The following is an 18,861-nucleotide window of genomic DNA, read 5'->3' on the forward strand; positions in this document are numbered from 1 at the left end:
TGTCTACGGAGCGTATGATCTTCACTTGATCACAGCAGCTCTGCTGACATCTGCTGGTGACCAGTCTGTAATCTTCCAAAGGATCTGAAAGCTTTCAAGTTAGATCCTTATCACAGTCATCCAATCATGTTTCCCAGCTTTTTTTCACTCCACTTTAACTATCTCTGTCTTTAATCTGCATTGGCCTCACACTCTTTTGCTGTTTCCGTATCATTTTATCTCATATGCAAATAGACATACACTAAGCAAATTAACACTGTTTGTCATACATGCTCTGAACCGCGCTCTCCTTATACATCGCCCTCTCTCGCATATTTTACCAAAGAAGGTACTGAAGTGCAGAGACCTTGAGTTAAAGTAGGTTTGATTTTGTTTGATAGTCTAAATATGCCTCAGTTCTTAAATATTACCTTTTTTCCCGCTTGAAAACTTGAGCACTGCCATACTCGTCTCCTACCACCTTACAGACACTAAAACCACGACAGTATCTGTCTCACCAAAAGTGGCAGCTGGTTGGCAAGTGGAGCTGTGTTAGGAGCTGCTAACAAGTGAGGTGTGACTGAGGTATGGAGTGGAGCTTTAATGGAGAAAGCATTTTTCTTGTTGGTGCAGCAGCACACCCAGCAGCTAGGTGATGTTCTTCAGGAGAGACTTTCACTAGAGTCAGAGGTTGAGGTAAGGGTGAAAGTCATCAGCACTGAGACCACAGAGTAGCAACTGACACTGTCACAGTGGAGGGACAGGGCTTGGCTATACAGTGACGGAAGAAAGAGAAAGTCAAATGTTCAGGAGAAGAGATATTGGAGCTCAGAATCAGATTCAGCTTTATTGGCCACGTATGAGTAAACATACGAGGAATTTGACACCCGTTTACATTACTCTCAGTGTACTTGCACAGAAATAGAGATACTTTACAGCTAGAAACAAGAAAAAGGACAAAAATAACTTAAATGGTAAATGATCACAATTGTCCATTATGGTTGCATGTGAAATTAAAGTAGTAGAGCCCTGCTGCACAATGGCAGACACACTTCAGTTGTGCCATAATTCAAGCTTCTGTTTTTCTGGGGAAAATCCAGTCCTGTGGTAGACTGAATATCATAGTGAAAGCAAGTTTTATAGGAAAGCAATCTTCATTGCTTCTCTATGAAAGCAATGAAGATGCTTTTTTTTTAAAAGCAAAGAAATGTGTCCATTGCCAATTTTCTAAAGGCATCTTTTTCTCCACCCTGTTCGGCAAAGAAATTAAATAAAAATCATATTGGCACAGATCCGCAAGTACAAGTACAGTTACATTACTGAAATATTACTCCATTACAATTAAAACTACTGGTATTGAAATAATACTTAAGTAAAAGTAAACAGTATTCTTCTCAAACCCTACTCAGAGTTATAGTTAATTTTCAACCGTGGATGTTTAACGGATTATCAGTAGCAGCCACTCACTCAAAGGGTTTTTTGTTTCTCCAACCCTGCGCCTGCTGCACAGTTTAGGGTTGTTGTTTTTTTTGTCAGGGTTTTCATTCAGGGCCTGTTTGTGATTGGATAACCTTATTGGCTACATTAATGCAGATGAAAGGTTTGGAAATCAATCAAATTTTACTCAGTACAAAATGATGTTCAATTCAAATGTAACTAAGTAAATGACATTGTTTAATACATGTTTAAGAGCGAGTAAAATTACAGAATTGAAAAGGTACTCGTGAAAGTACAAGTTCCCCCAAAAATGACTTAATTACAATAATTTCAGTAGCACTAATTTGTTATGTCCAGCCCCACATATCTAACAACATATATGCCGATACCAATCTATCTATGATAGGACTATACCGGGTGATAATATAGGTCCACCAATATATTAGACAGGCCTTTGTAAGTAGGTGTTGAAACAGTATGATCACCAATGGCAAACATAGCAAAAGGTACACACATTAAAGTCTGTGTACAAGACGACTTTTTGTAGTATGGTTGATGGAAAACATTGATACTCATTTCTCGATTCTCCCATGGTAACTTTAAAATTTATAGAGGTGTCCATTGAGCGGCATGAGGTATACTGGCAGACAGACAGGGAGAGCAGAGGGTGGGGCGGGGGGTTGGCGTGGCTGGTGGTCTGTTGGGCTGGCTGACATCTCTGTCTCCTCCTCTCTCCCGGCAGTTCATGGCATCAAGTGGACTTGCAGCAATGGGAACAGCAGCTCTGGCTTCTCAGTGGAGCAGCTAGTGCAACAGATTCTGGACAGCCACCAAACTAAGCCACCTCCCCGGACTCACAACTGCCTCTGCACAGGCACCCTGGGTAAGGGCTAGTGGGTGGGATGGAGTTCAGTAAGGGAAAAAAAAAAAGGCCACAAAAATCATGTTCTGAGATGGTGGTTGAGGTCTGTTGGTACTGATTTATGAAAAAAAATGAGTTTCAAGGTTACTGAGCTTATTGTTTATGTTTACTAATAACTGTGTCAGAGCCATATCTGAAATATCTCAGCTGTTCTCCAGTGTTATGCTGAATCAATCAAACAGTTTCATCTGAGCAATTTCACTAAGGGCTGGCACTCAAAAAGAAGTCTGTGGATCAGTGGTTTACTAATTTTTAAAACAAATTACTCTTTTACTATTTCTGATGACTAAAAGTAACAATCCATAAAATCCATATCCAAAACTCCCCATATGCTTCACTCACTGTTTACTAAAAAGAAAGTTTTGTCGCCCCCAGGAGAAAATCATCCTTCACAAATTGACAAATACAAAAGCAAACAAAACATCCATCTTTTTCCCTGCTCCCTGAACAGTGCTATTGTCCAATTCTTATTATTCCTAATGCGGAAATCAATAGCAGGTCTTTGTCTTTGCTTGTTTCTTACCCACCAAAATCCCCAACCTTTTTCCTTTGTTTGTAATCGTATAGGTGCAGGGAGCAGTGTGCACCACAAATGCAACAGCGCCAAACACCGCATCATCTCCCCTAAGGTGGATCCCCGCTCAGGTGGCTACAGCAGTGCTCACTCTGAGGTACAGAACAACGATGTGTCAGAGGGGAAGACAGAGCACAGCACCCATGGCGGAGGCAAAAGCTCTGGTGGAGGAGGCGGAGGCGGTAGTGCCAGGGAGAAGCGCAATGGCAAAGTCCACAAGCCCGTCCTGCTGCACCAGAACAGCACGGAGGTGTCGTCCACTAACCAGGTTGAGGTCCCTGACACCACGCAGAACTCCCCCGTCTCCATCAGTAGTGGCCTCAACAGCGATCCAGACATGGCTGACAGCCCTGTGGTGACAGGGATGAGCCACGTGGCCTCTGTCATGTCTGGCCTCTCCCAGAGTGTCTTTATGTCTGAAGTCGCTGGAGATCCTGTCTACAGCATGTCTCCAACTGGGGGTCCCAACAGTCACCTGATGGGTGCAGATGCCACCCAACAGGGCTTGGTGCTGTCTGTGACCTCTGATCGTCACAAATTTGCCTTCCCCAGTGGAGGAGTCGGGGAACCTGGGACTAATGCGGCAGGAGACAGTCTGTCCATGCTCTCTTCAGCTGGGGTGTCTGAGGAACTGGTCCTATCCAGTAGTCTAGACTCTGGAAGCATCAAGATCCCAGAGACCAATATGAACTTTGACCCTGACTGCTTCCTGAACAACCCCAAACAAGGTCAGACCTACGGAGGCAGTGCGATGAAGACAGAGGGCAACTCTTCCTCCAGCTCATCTTCCTCTTGTGGCAACGGAAACACCAATGGCAGTCTGCAGCGCTCCCCCCCCATGTCAGACAATGGTTACACCTTCAGCTCAGCTTTGGTGAAGAACATCAAGACTGAAGACACATCCTTTGAGCAGCAGCTAGCCAAGGAGAGCGGCTACCAGGTGGGGTCAGTAGTGAACTGTGGCGGTGGGGTGTCCGTGACATCTGGTGCTGGTTCAGGCCAGGGCAGCCTTACTCTGACTGCAGCAGGCTCCCTCCTTCCTTCTGGTGGGGGCCTGAGTCCCAGCACCACCCTGGAGCAGATGGATTTCAGTGCCATTGATGCCAAACAGGACTATACTTCCAACGCTACCACAGTGAATTATGGTCAGGCCATGTCCAGTCCTCACATGCAACATCAGAATCGTTCGCCCAACTTCTTCCTCCAGGATGCCTCTCAGACCGGCCAGGCTCAGCAGGGGAGGCCTAGCATGGGCCAGAAAACACATATGATGGAGCACAACTCCCATGACTCTGGAGCTTATATGGGGATGCAAGTGGTGAAGACGGACTCCCCTGGCAGCAACGGCCACCTCCACCACCACCACCAGGCCCACCAGACCCAGCACAGGGCCAACTGCAATGGAGGCTCACCCACAGAGGGGCCCGGCCAGGCTGGCTCTCTTCAGCTGCTACAGTACCAGGGGAGCTTTCCTGGGATGGGCACTGAGCATGAGGAGGTGGTGGGTCTCGAGCAACAGGGCAGTGTGAGTTCAGGTCAGGCTGGAGCCACCGAGAATGGAGCTGAGAATCTGCTCAAGCCAGGAGACCATATTCAGGCCTGTGGGGCAGGAAACGGAGAGGGAGGAGGCGCAGAGCACTTCCTGCAACAGGCCTCGGATGGTGGTGGAGGAGGGACAGGAGGAACTGGGGAAGGGGTAGCAATTCATAATGGGAACAACAGCAGTGATGGCAGCAACCGCTCCCAGCAGCAACAACAACTGCAGCCTCTCCTCCAGGGCACAAGCATGGTCCAGGGACTCTACAACGCTGTTGGAACCCACCAAGGCCTGGGTGGAGGGGCCGCCAATGGAGGAGCCGGAGGGACAGGCATGGAAATCAGTCTGGATCACTTTGACATCTCTTTTGGTAACCAGTTCTCTGACCTCATTAATGACTTCATCTCAGTGGATGGCAGTGGAGCCACCATGGCAGCTGGAGGGGCACTTTATGCTCACCAGCTGGTCACATCCCATAGCTCTGATAGTCAAAACCCAGCTGCTGGGGCATCCCAGCAAGGCCAGGAAGACGGAGGGGGCAGAGGCTCTGGCTACAACCCCTCAGAGCTCTGTCTTCAGCCTTGTTGCAGCCCCCAGTCTCTGAGTGGAGGGGCGGGAGCAGGGGGCAACGCAGGAGAGGCAGGCTCGTTGTCCTACATGAATGTAGCAGAGGTGGTTTCTGCAGCTGTGGCCCAGGGGATGGGGATGCTTCAGGCCACAGGCCGACTCTTCATGGTCACTGACTATTCTCCTGAGTGGTCCTACCCTGAGGTGAGTGACTTTTACTGTTTTATTAACCATCACTGTTTTTAGTTATCATATCTCATAGTACATCTTAAATGCCGACTGATGACTTAACTCAAGAGATTTTGTGATTCATCCTGTATTTTGAACTAAGCAGTCCGTCAGTTTTAAACAGATTTGGTTTACACAACTTATCTGAAGTACTCATTTTTAAATAAAAACAAAGTTAAAAGGATTAAATTAATCAATGAAATGCAAATGAATGTGAATTAATAGCTCAATTATCCTTTAAAATATAAATGATTTTAATGGACAGTTAAGGGACCTACACTGTTTTCATGTCCAACAAAGTGGTTCGTATAATGTTCTGCCAGATTTAACTTTGTTTGAGGACAGTGAGTGAATATGAAATCCAACTTTTGGATGTACAGTATGGGGACATTAAATACTGATAGAAATCATTTAAAACTCATCAGCTTGTTCTTTTTTTCAGCAATTTATTATTATTTTTTTAACTCTTCCAGTTATGAAGTTGGAAGTTAATTTGTGTATGTATTTATTTTAGACACAGAGAAAGATACAAGGCAGATGACAAACTGAAGTTTTCGGAAATACTTACTAACAAATTGATAAATGATCTCTATGCTTGTGTGATGCAGAGGTATGAAACCAATCTGAGAAACCTGCTGCTTACAAGGATTAATCAATCCTTGACTTTCATTTGAACTCTCCCAGAGAAAGTGTTGATAAACTCATCCTAGTTGCTGTCAGTTATTACTGTGTGCTCACAGCCATCAACTTCACAAGCAGTGGCTTTGCAGACACCATCGCCCCTGGTTTCCTGTCTTACTCCACCCTACAATCTGACTGATGGAGTTTCTAGGTGCGATTCAGCCTAAGGGTCAGATCATGCTCAATCTGAGTACTTTGTAAGATGTGTGGGGGAAACAGCTAGTCGTTATGGGGAGGGGGAGATGTTTTTGTTTAGATATTGACACATATTTACACAGGCTCTCCTGGAAGGCATTCACATGAGGAGTGAAAAAAACAGATAAAAACAAGTAGAGAGAGAAATTGCAAAAATGCTTGGGAGTTTTTTTTTAAAGTTATCAGACCAGTGAACAAGAGTATTTCAGTATACAGAACCCCTCGGTAATTGGCACAAAACTGGAATTTCTACCTTTGACACAATTCCTTGGAAAAAAGTTGAAGCATTGAGGACATGACATTTTAGATTTTATCAAAACACATATATACATGACAATACTACACATATAAGAGCTGTAGACACTAGTCAGGGAAAAATATTGATTCGATCATCCATATTTACAATTAATATTCTCTTTTGAATTTAAACCAGATTGTAACGATGCAGAGACAACCTCATCTTGTATAAAATATCTAGCATTGAAATTAAATGTGATTATAGTTGTTTTTTTAAAACAACATTTTACATATAAGAAAAACATACAAATAACAATGACTACAGCAGTAGTGATAATGTATAAATGTACAATACAACAAAACAATCAAAATATCACAGTAGTAACAGAAGTAAATAAAAACAAATAAATAACTGAAAAAGCAGCAGCAGTGGTAACTTGAAGACCTTAAGTTATTACAACATTCTCATCCTCCAATAATTCCAAAAAAGATTTCGATACTTTAACAAACTGTTTTCTTTTTCCTCTAACAACATATGTAAGTCTTCAAACTCAAGATATGTTACAGTCTCCTTCAACCATGACTTTACAGAGGGCAATAGTATATTTTTCCAGAAAAGCGCGATCAGTCGTCTAGTTTGAAGAAGCCCAAAATCAATCAATACTGATTGTTTAGAATTGACGACCAAATTTTCAGGGTATATACCCAGGATACAGAGTTTGGCTTGCAGGGGAACATTCTCACCCACCATCTGGGAAATGGCCCCCATCACACTCTGCCAAAATGATTGTACTTCTGAGCATTCCCAAACACAATGGAACAGTGTTCCTTTTTCCTCGAAACACTTACAACAAATATCTGGAATATTCCGACAGATTTTATAAAATTTTACTGGGGTGATACAAGTTCGCATTAGCCATTTATTTTGGAGCAATTTCAATCTTGTATTAATTGTATTTTGCTGTGCCTTTAAGCATGCCACTTCCCAGTCTTCTTCAAGTATATCCTCCCCGATATCGACTTTCCATGCTTCTAATCAGTCTTTAGATGATTCCTTTTCATGAGATATCAGAGTCCCATAAAACAAAGATACTAGTGCCCTTTTAGCCAGATTTGTAATAATTAGGTTTTCAAGATTTGTCAAAGGTGGCTCAGGCATTAGGTCTTTATTTTTTGATGATGTAAAATGTTTCAGTTGTAAATATTTGAAAAAATGTTTTTTTGGTATATCGTGCTCCTTACATATTTGCTCAAAGGTGAGTAGTTTGCCATTTCTTTAAAATGTGATTACAGTTAGAGCACCTATTACACAGCAATTAAATAGTTTTCTTTCTTTAGATCATAAGGATAAGGAAAGTACAATACATTTCATCATGACATTACATCTTTTCCATAAGATGAATGGATATAAATAAATCAGATACCATTAAAAAAGAGAATAATGATCAGATTTACCGTGGAAGTTACTGATTATATCAAAAGTATGGGAATTTGAAGATAGACGTGAACATTCCCGATGAGATATTCCCTAAAGAGATTATTGTAAAAGAAGTTGTAACTGTTTAGAGGTTCTTTCCTCTTTCCTGTTGTGGAGCCGAGACAGGGCTGTGTGATTGCCAGATGAGCGCACCATTAGTGCTGAGGACTCAGGTCTCTCGCTCTTCAGTAGCAAAGGTTTTTAATTTTGAAACAGATACCACCAGTTGCATGGAGTTTGTAAAGGACATGTATAAGCATAATGGCATGCTGTCTCTTTTGATACATTTGTATGGATAACAGCATCTGGCATCAACTTAATGATAAAAGTAATAATTTACTGAGATGTATTACCCAAACCATGTAGATCTTAATGTAATGGGCAACACATTCACCTTGTTCACCACTCTCAGATAATGCAGTCTTGTCAGTATTACAATTATGTTGTGAGGTGCAATACCAACCTTCAACCTCTGGAGGGAAGCACAGTCTTTTAAACTCAGTGTTGGTAGAAAAGGGTGCAGTGAAATGATGCCTGTTATCCACACGATGGCAGCAGAAATCAGTATAAAAGAGTTGTTTTCTTTTCCTTTGTGTCAATCCTATCTTTGTACTCTAGATGGCAGGGTACCACAAATAATCTAAGGGATTCTTAGACCTGACTTGGCAGCTGTGTTATGAGGTTGTTTAACCATTTGTCCTGTTTTTCAGGGTGGAGTTAAGGTTCTGATCACTGGGCCCTGGCAAGAGGCCAGCTCAAACTACAGCTGCCTGTTTGACCAGATCTCAGTCCCAGCCTCTCTCATCCAGCCTGGGGTGCTGCGCTGCTACTGCCCAGGTAAGACAGGAGAGTGCTCAAAATCACATCACTGAAGAGAGGAGAGGAGAGGAGAGGAGAGGAGAGGAGAGGAGAGGAGAGGAGAGGAGAGGAGAGGAGAGGACATTATAACATAAAAAACATTATAGCATTAAAAAAAATGCTTGGGTTTTCTTTGTTGTGGTTCTTAGTTTGTGTTCGTCAATAAAAGATGTTTTATCCATTACATAAATCATTAGCTGTCATTTATTTGTTTGAAGTAATAGCCTTCAGGTTGACAATATTCAGGTAACTGATAAGCAAGTTTTTTTTGTGTATTATGGATTTTTAAAGGAAACAAATCAGTCACAAAATTTAGATATTTAAATACTTAAAATCCAAGTCAGTTTTGTAACAATAAGCAGAAGCTGTGTATATCTAAACAGATGTTTATGTGTTGTATACTTTCAAGTCCTCTATCAAAAGCTACTGTATCTGTCATCAGTCAGAAAATGTATTTACTCATTTATTTAAGATGCAGCAGGTTAAGCCTAATGTGGCATAATGTGAGTAGGTGTAATAGACTATTTATAATACCATTTAAATTCTGATATAGTCATGTAGTTTTAACCTAGTGTATGTTTTTATTTACACTATCAGTAGTTCTGCATGCAAAATGTACCCAGCCACTAATGCTAAACTGATTTTGTGTATTCTTAATATGTACTAAATTCTCATTATCCTCTCCTTCTCCAGCTCACGACACAGGTCTGGTGACGCTACAGGTGGCTGTCAGTAACCAGATCATCTCCAACTCAGTGGTGTTTGAGTACAAAGCCCGCGCTCTTCCTTCACTGCCATCATCTCAGCACGACTGGCTCTCGCTGGATGGTAGGTCTATCTTCACTTTTACGTTAGCTTGGGACCATTGCCCTGATTCTCTCTATCCGCCCTGTAGCTAATTTTTTTTCCCTCTGTTTTTCACATCTTTATCTTTCTCCTAATTCTTCTATCTGGCTCTCCAAATCTCATGTGGGCTTATTAATTTTTTACTAATTATCTGCTAGACCATCATGCATGAGAAAACCTCTGTCTTCCTTTGCTTTAGACTAATTTGTCACAACTCACACATTTTAATAGCTTTCTGTGGAGCCAAACAAGTCCGCAGTAGAACTGCCAAAAGATAAATGTGACCATAATAGACAACATCAACTTTATTCACACAATGTATGTTTATTGTGGTTCTTAGATGTTTCCGCTGCAAAGATATTCAGCAATTTTGTTTGGGATTTATGTCATTACATCTCATAGATCAAAATGACAGGAGTACAAAGTTCGAACAATAACTCGGAAGACTGGATGGTAATTCAAGTATTTTGTTTATAGCTAGAAAACATGCTGGCTCTTTAATCCCTGAGCAAACTTGCTGAGTCTCAGGACAGTTCTTTGTTTCTCACAGTATAGTACGTACTGAGACTGAGTGCAGTAACTTTGTTGTTGGAGTTGTTGGAGTGTGCCCTGTGTGGGATGGACAACAACTCGATAATTTAATTAATCAGCTTTTATTGTAATTGTATTGTTATGATATAGACTGAGAGGCCGCAACATTGAAACCACTGACAGCTGAAGTGAATAAAATCGATCATCTCATCACAATCAAAAGTTCTACTGGGTGTTTAGGTGGGTGGTGCGTCGCATTGTAACAAAATGATCAATGTTATCCATGTCACTCAAGGGCATCAAGTTGTGGGAACGTAAAAGCTCAGATAAAAAACATTTTCAAACAGCCTTCAGGGTATGCGTATTTTAGGCTATGTAGAGGGGGGATTGGATGTGGTCAGAAAAGATAATTACCTTAGGGATTATTATTATTGAATATACAGACATTACAGTACGTGCTGATAATATATATATGCTGTTGATTAGCCCTAGTGTATAAATATCAGGTCCTTGGTTAAAATGTAGTCATACTACACACAAGGATCAGCAGCAGCCAGTTTCAACTGGTGCTGATGAAGGTGATTTATGCTTTTAAAAAGTGATGTGGTCAAAATTGACCATTTCAGAAAGTGGCGGGAACACATCCCCAATATAAATGAAACTTAATACTTCACCTGTCAGTGGTATTAATGTTGTGGCCAATCCAGGTTTACCATGTTATTGTTTTACATTAAGAACTAAATTAATTGAATTTTCATTACATTCTTGTGAAGAGTTGTTGTTGTAATGTAGTCGAAGAATGACTTAATATCAGTTTGGTTCATTGCTGTTATTGTTAGGTCGTCACAAATGTGACTTAAAGTAACACTGCTATAATCTAAAATGTTAGTATAGGAAAAACTCTCATTAATATTGTGATATGGATTGTAATCTTACTGCACAGCTCCACTTGGTATCATCAGAGAGAAGCAATACTACAAGATGAAACACAATATTCTTTATCAGTTGTCTCTGAAATTTGTTTTGCATCCTTGAGCACTTCCATGAGATGAATCTACATACAGGTTAACATAGTTGCATCATATTCATAGATTTATAAAAAAGCATATCCAACAGTCATCACCATTTAAACGTGTCAAAATATATCCACTCATTCAAATCTCAGTTAGCAGAACACTGATTTTGGTTTAGCAACAGGATAGGCTGATGTACACAATAATTTTTCAGCCTGTTGCCTTGAAATGGAGGGACTCATAATCACCTTTTGGAGGCCAAGTTGTTTTTTTCATAAGGACATGTGAAGAGTCACGAGAGACTCTGTTAGCAAGTCTGAGTATGCTCTGGTTTGAGAGTTAACTGTTGTGTTAAGATGTGTTTGGTGACACATTTTCACTCTCACTTTGCAGTCTGCTCCTCTGGGATGTGCGAATGAAATATCATTTGTCGTTTTGTACGCTTTATTTTAAGGTCAGTTCAGAGAGAGAATGCCTCAGAGTGTCATCTTGCCTCTATTACAGTCAGCCAATAGGGAAGTTATTTTGTATAGAGCAGTGCAGATGAGAGGACAGATTTGGACATTTGCAGATTTTGTTTCATTGTCTTGTCACGTTAAGGTAAAAATGCTTTCTTAGATCAACATTATAGAGGTATTTTATGTGAAATGATAGGTGCTGCAGGATTGGCAGATTTCCATTTTGTTTAACGTCAACACAAGTCAGAGTCAGAAGACGTACTGTAGACATTTTCACCGTGATGTAATGAGAATCTAAGTCACTGTATGTTTATATATCTGTGTCTGCTGCTGGGGAAGCGTTGCTGCAGTGCTTGAGCATTGACAGGATAAAGTAGGGCACGGCGAAGCACAGGCTCACAGGACAGCTGCATTGCAGACGGCCCTTGAGGGAGTGGGAGTGAGTAATCGAGAGCTGGCGGCTCCCATACACGGCAGTACCGGTGGATCCCTCCGCCATTCATACCCTACTGCCTCACTGGCCCATTCAGAGAACCAGTTAAGGAGGAGCTGACTGTCTCAGGGAAAACACAGCCCACCCTATTACCTTACTTATATTAACCCCTTGCCTGCCATTGCTCACTATTTTTGTTTCATGGCAATTCGAGCTCTCCTATTATATTTGAATTGGGATTTTAAGTTGTGAATTTTGACAGGATTATATCTTAATTTATCTCTGTTTTATCCGGCTGCCAATAAATCATTTGTCCCTACAATTATAAGGGAAGTTCAATCAAGCTATTTTTATTTGTAAAGCTCAGAATCAAAAATCAGAATTTGCTTCAAGAGGCTTTACACTCACTTTAACGTACAATACCCTCTGTCCTTAGGGTACTTGATTTGACCTTAAAGGGAAAAAGAGGGAGAAACCTCAGAACGAGTAACAGAAGAGGGGTTCCTCTCCAAGCAGACACAGACAGACATGCAGTAGACCTCATGTGTACAGAATAGATCGGTGAAAACAAACTTGTGAAAAGTAAAAAGTATAGACCCAGCAAGATGTTGATTGACGCCAAATTGGTAGCACCAGAGCCACATGACCTCCTTTCAACCCTGGAGACCTCAAAGAAGGACAGAATTAGACAAACAGACAGACATAACAAGGGTGAGAGAGATATGATAGCATGCAGACTAAGGAGACAGGAGGAGGAGGAGGAGGAGGAGGAGGAGGTAGAGGCTGAATCTCTAGGGGTCAAATGATAAAATCCATACCAGCGGAGAGCAGGAGAAAACTAGAGAAAGAGAGAGAGCGAGAGAGATGCACTCAGCTTAGAAGCTTGTGAGAAAAACAACAGAAGTGAAGTCAGAGAAATGCAGTGGTAACGAGAAGTTGAACGTTTGTTTAATGATTTCTAGCCAGCAGGTTAATAGATTCATGAGACCGAGACCGACCTGCTGTAACGATGAGGGTAACAGGGACAGAGGTTGAGGTATCGAAGGATTATTTTTTAGCTTAGAGCCACAACAGAGTCAGACTTTCTGATATCAACAGGAAGATCCCTGAGAAAATGGGGATGACAGAAAAGGTCCTGCAGGCTGCTGACTTCTGTATAACTCTGGGGACTGACCTGGATGGGATATAAGCTATAATTCGATCAGTCAGGTACGAGAGGAGCACGACCGCATGCAGTTAACGTAGAAGAAGACATCTTAAGTGATGTCAAAACATCACAAAATAAGTTGGTGGATACACCAACAGATGGACGTGTACAGTAGATGTCTTGGTGCTTCTGCTTTGTTCCGTTTGTGTACAAATGATGCAACATCATGCCAAGCTGAGGTGGCACCAGGTGAGTTTCTGTGTGCACCTGAGCGACAGGAGAGGCTCAGCCATACCAGAAGGACTTGAAACGGTTGACTCTGTTGAATATTTAAGTGTGCCAGTAACACACATGATGGATTGTTACTACAAGATGTCCTGCAGCTTCAGGTCCACCACACTGAGGGGCAGCGACTCTGGACTCTGCAGATCGCACGTGAAACTCCATGTGGGTTTTTGTCTTATAAAAATTTTAATAAAGGCACAGGGTGGGATATGTTTCAGTTTAAAGTGTGACATCTAGACTCTGTGATCACTTAGGCATGTCCACACAGCGCTGAGGAACAAGAGGCGCTGCACTTGTCACACAATAAGGTGTTACCTACCGTGGTTTTACAGACTCACGCTGCTTTGCCCCTGCGGCCAGTCACATGGCTACCTATAGCCTGCTGACAATACGCGCCATACGTATTTGGACGTATTTATTGTTGTCTGAGACCGCAGCGGTGAGCTGTAAAAGCCTCTGTGAGTTTGTTCTCCCACGGAAGACTCGCTGTGCTATGATGTGCTAATGGCACAGCTGCCTGCCTGCCTTGATTTGTCATAATGCAGAGTGGGGGAAGGGGCGCCTTTTTCTCTGCAGCACTGCAGGTACGGAGCCATGGGCAGGACAGAAAAAAAAAAGCTGTCGGAGCTGCAGAGCACTCACCGTCCGCCCCAATGAGTCCCCGAGCTCAGATCCCACGACCCCGAGCCGGGGAGAGGATTCGCTGGGAAGTGCCAAAAAATTACAGCCCCGCATAGCGGCACGGTGCCGGTTAGTTGAAGGGAAGCGTGTTGAACAGCACTGAGTCAGAGCCGAACTACACCGGCGTGACAAACGGCAGACCGTGCACACACAATGCAGGAGCGGAGGAGTGGGCGTGTTTGGGTAAACATGGTAAACTACCGCAAACAGAGCAAGATTTAGTTACAGGCGGCAGCTTGGAGCCGGGCGAGGATGAATCCAGGCGGCGTTTTTTTACGCGTGTGCCGACTTTCATCCAGTGTGCGGAGAGACTCCCAGCCACACGCGTCGAGCAGGAGTAGATCTATTAGAAAAAACACTACTTATTATTATCGTCATCATTGCAATAATAGGTCAGATAAGCAGCAGCAGGAATAAGGCATGGGCGAGCGTTTAGGAGGAGGACGACCGCGGCTCCAAACGGGAATTAGGGCGTCTGTTTACCGGCGGCACGTGCGCACAACGTCTCCAAACAGCGGTATTTGTCATTTTACTGCAGGCTGAGAGAGCAGCGACTACTAGAAAACACACGGGAAGTGTGTGTGTGTGTTTGAGGTGAAACAAGTGAAGAGGAGGAGGAGGAGGGGGCTATTAGAGGAAGAGGAGTAGTGAGCGGTCTTCCTCTCTCCCTCTCTCTCTCTCTCCTCCCTCGCTCCTCACGTCGCTCTCTTCCCTCACTTTGTTCTATTGTTGACGAGTGCTCTGTTGAGATTGAGATTCAGTCTACACCAAGGATATATTTATATTGTTTTGTTGTTGGTTTTTTTTTTTTAAAAAAAAAAGATTGTTTCTCCGTGTAACACCATGCTGTAAAGCCCTGACCGTCAGACTGTGGGGGCTTAAACTGCAATTTGAGTGAGAGATGCAGCTTTGGTTGGACTTCTTTGGGTCAGGATGCCAGTGAATGACACCTGCACGTCCTAAAAGACAAAAGAGGCAGTGTTTTTTGCCTTTGAGCTGGACTCTACCAATGGAAAATAAAATAGAAGGTTAGAGGTGTTAAGTTCAACCTATGGCTGTAGTGCTGTGCTGTGCTGTGTTTGTGTTGTGTTGTTTTTTTGTTTTGTTTTTCCTTAAATGTTTCGTGCGTGTTTTTGCCAGCAGAAGTTGAAAGTTTGTCTTTATGTAGTCCCAGTGTGTGTCTGTGCTGTGGCGAGAGTTGGAGAGAAATCGCTCTATTTTGGACACATGCTTCTTTTTTTTCTCTCTCTCAAGTGTTTCATGTGACTCTGCCACATTGCAGCGCGCTGGAGAGTTGACGCTGATAGTAGCTAACTCATGACTCACGACTTGTGCTTGGGCATGTGAAAAAAAAAAACACCTGAAGACGCCCTCAGAGACAAAACAATAATAATGATGTATTTTTTACGGCATTTTGAAGCGCTGAGGAACTTGCAGCTCTCAGGCGACTGTCTCGGTACTTTTTTCTTTTTTTTTTTTTTCTTTGGCGACCGCATTAGAAGCGCTCACGACTCCTTCTTGGTAGTTTCGGTGTCTGTGAGACTACATGCTGTCTGTGTCCCAGGATGATCCATCGCTACATCGCCGGGCTGCAAGTGCTGTTTTCACGTGTTGTTTAGAGTAGTCACTTCCTATAGCGCATTGGAGGGCTGTCGCATCCCTGAGTGCTGCTCAGGTTATCGGTGTACGGGGCGGGGGGTGGGGGGACCAGCCCTGCTCGTCGCCGAAATCTACCCGTGCTGTTGTTTCGTAGTTCAGGTGGCGTTCAGGGGGTCGACCCTCTCAACCACATGGACTCAACTGAACGATTAAAATGGTGCCAAAATCCCAAACTACACGTTGCTGTAGCGGGTCCGGTATCTCGGAGCGTTTTCAGCACCACCGACGTGCGAACAGCGACTTCTCTCTAACCCACGATTGGTCTTTTAAACTTTGCTCTGGTTGCAAAAGTATCTTCTTTTAAAAATGAGGGGATTTCGGACATACATTTATGTACCTGTTGCTCCTCTGTGAGGTTTTTTGGGTTTCCCTTTCTTAAAGGCATAGGACGCGATGCATTGCCCCTTTGAGAAGAACTGTGAAATATATAACAACAGACAAAAGTTGCTTAGTTTTGAAGAACATGTTTGGAAAGAGTTGCTGCACACGAGTCTGATGCATATGCAGTCGTTGTAGTAATACCAACCACTTTAATGCAAACAAGTTAACTTATATAGACGGCAGCAGCAAGGTAAATACAATACCACAGTTGAATATAAAAAATTGTATGGAAGGCGTTATAGTAGCAGTTGTTGGAGCAGTGTGCTTGTTGCAGAAGCATGTGTAGAAATATTGATATTGATAAGAATTGCTTTAAGCTGGAGTTTTCCCCCCTTGGCCCTAGAAAGGCATGAATGTATATGACTTGTATGTTAAATGCATGTACAACAGTTCATTAAATATCTATCTATCTAGCTATCTATCTATCTATCTTTGAGATGATGAGATGTTTTTTTTCTTTCCGTTTTAAGCATTGATGCTGCTGTTAATATCAATAATTATATCAAAAGTAACCGTACTGTAATAGCTACTGTAGCCCTGGCAGTAATAACAGGAGCAATAGTAGTAGTACTAGTAACGGCAGCAGTGACGTAGGATGCTCACACCTAAAGGTGATGGATCACCCCACACAAGGTTTTAAAGAGATAGGTACCTGTGAAGAGAAACAGTCATTTAGATCCCTGTTGTTTTCTTCTACAATGCTTTTATTTTTATTTTATTTTGTTTTTTTACTGTTGTGGCATTTTATTTGTTTGGCATTATAATTGATTATTTTTACATGGAAACCGTGTAAGTCTAAAATATAGTGGGCTGTGGTCAGACAGTAAACACCATCTCTATCTAATAGTCATGCAATAAATTCTGCTTTTGTTAAGCTTAGTGTATAACATTGAGGTGGAACTGGCAAAGAGGTGTCAAGTAAAGCTTTTCATAAATTCAAAGCTAAAGTTTTGGTTTGCTTTAGCTCACAGTTTGTTATAAATCAGTCCGTCTGTTTGAACTCTGCATTATAATGCCCACCTCTGTGCTCACAAGCCCCAGTCTTCGTATAAAGAGGACAGGCATCATGTATTTCTCTGTATTCTTAGCTAATTTCACTGTATATTAATAGCTATAATCCAGTGAAAGTGCTTCTTTTATGTTCTGTTGTAAGTTCAGTTTCCCTTTTGTTGGCCAGTCGGCTAATGTGCTTATCGTATTCAGCTTCCCTGTTCATGCTGTGCAACTGCTTCTCCTCTGAGTTGCCATTAAACCCAATTAAAATAGAGAAGGGCATATAAATAGTCTCAAACCAAGCATACATAATATCACATTCAAGAACAAATGGCTCTAAGTCTCGGGTCTCTGTCTCTGCTCACTTTTCCTGTCTGTCCTTGCTCGTAAATCACAGTTGTCGCTACAGTACAGTTTGCCCTAGACAGGATTCTAATATGTGACAAAAGACTGAAAATATGATTTTAAGTGCAATGTTGAAAGAGATTCAGAGACGAGGCGGGCTGAGAATCCTGTGAATGCATTTTGCCTAAGTGTGGTGTCTAACTATTAACGGAAAGCTTTGGAGACGTCCTGTCCCTTGGGTCTCGGTGTTTCATATCAGATTGATTCATCTTTGAAATTATTCCTTCACTCATTTCTCATTTGCACTCTTGCCTGTAGCAGATGTGTCAGGCAGTATATAGTTGTTTATGCAAATGGGAAGCTAATGATATGTACTTGTGACTGTGTCAATTGGACGTCTTTTAAAACAAAATCAAGCACCTTATTCACCAAGACAAAAAGCCAATGCTGTATCACTCTATTAGCCTGATAGCAGATGACAGTAAATCCCCGTGGTGTGTACTCTTGGCATTTTACCTTCAATGTGACACAGTGTATCTGTTCAGCATTCAGACTATACTCATATTGACCTATTTAGCTGGACAAATGCCAGTAGGTTAAGAGCTGCTTCACCATTAATGCAGAACCAAGAAGTATCATTAAGGCAATGCAACCTTTGTTTGCAGTTATTAAACTTCTCTAAATACCTGAGAATGAATTCTTTGTGGAAACAGTGGTAAGACAGAATTGTTGTGCAGGACTTATTGTTATGCCTCTTAATATTGCATTTTCCGCACGTGGCTGTTGTAGTTTGTTGATTCACTGCAAGGCAGGAATTCCAGCTTGTGTTTTTAGGCTGATTGCTTTGCGTGTGAGGGATTTCTGTTGTTGTGCGCAGGTTGCAAATTGTGCCTGTACCTAATGGAAAGAGAACAGCAAACATGTTTTCCAGCACTGAAACAGCAAATCAAAAATAAATATGTATGAATCTGTAGAGGTTGTTTTATTATCCGTTGTTGTGTGGAGACTATATATTTTAAGGGTTTCCACCAGGTGACCCAGTTTCCTACAACAGTCCAAAGACTTACTGGTTAAGTGAACTGGAAACTCCAGTTAACATAGTCTGTTTGTGTGTGTTAGTCTTGTGATAGATTGACAACCTGTCCAGGGTGTACCCTGCCTCTCACCCCGCCACCCTGTAACCCTGAACAGGATTAGTCATATGGCAGATGGATGGATAGATTGCATCCTCAAATAGATTTGATGCTGTAATAACAGATTGTGCGAAAGAAAGATGTCTCTATCACATGTCACATTATTCTGTGAATGATTTAGATATTCTGTTATCACCCTGCTAAGAAGAATGAAACGAAATAGAAATAAGAATAGACAGAACAAAACCAGTCATTACACTATGT

General features: G+C 42.1%; 1 protein-coding gene across 11 annotated transcripts in view; it reads left to right on the top strand.

Moving 5' to 3' along the window:
* The window catches only part of camta1a (calmodulin binding transcription activator 1a), a 289,186-nt gene that overhangs the window by 251,240 nt on the left and 19,085 nt on the right, over positions 1-18,861 (top strand). For 7 of the 11 annotated variants that reach the window (XM_030421881.1, XM_030421871.1, XM_030421872.1 and 4 more), the window contains 4 exons: positions 2,159-2,299; positions 2,906-5,220; positions 8,545-8,671; positions 9,386-9,520. In XM_030421881.1, coding sequence (XP_030277741.1) covers positions 2,159-2,299; positions 2,906-5,220; positions 8,545-8,671; positions 9,386-9,520 — 2,718 coding nt within the window. The other 4 variants (XM_030421876.1, XM_030421882.1, XM_030421878.1 and 1 more) reach the window with 3 other exon arrangements.

Source organism: Sparus aurata, chromosome 7, assembly GCF_900880675.1.
Source record: "Sparus aurata chromosome 7, fSpaAur1.1, whole genome shotgun sequence".
NCBI classification, from domain to species: Eukaryota; Metazoa; Chordata; class Actinopteri; order Spariformes; family Sparidae; genus Sparus; species Sparus aurata.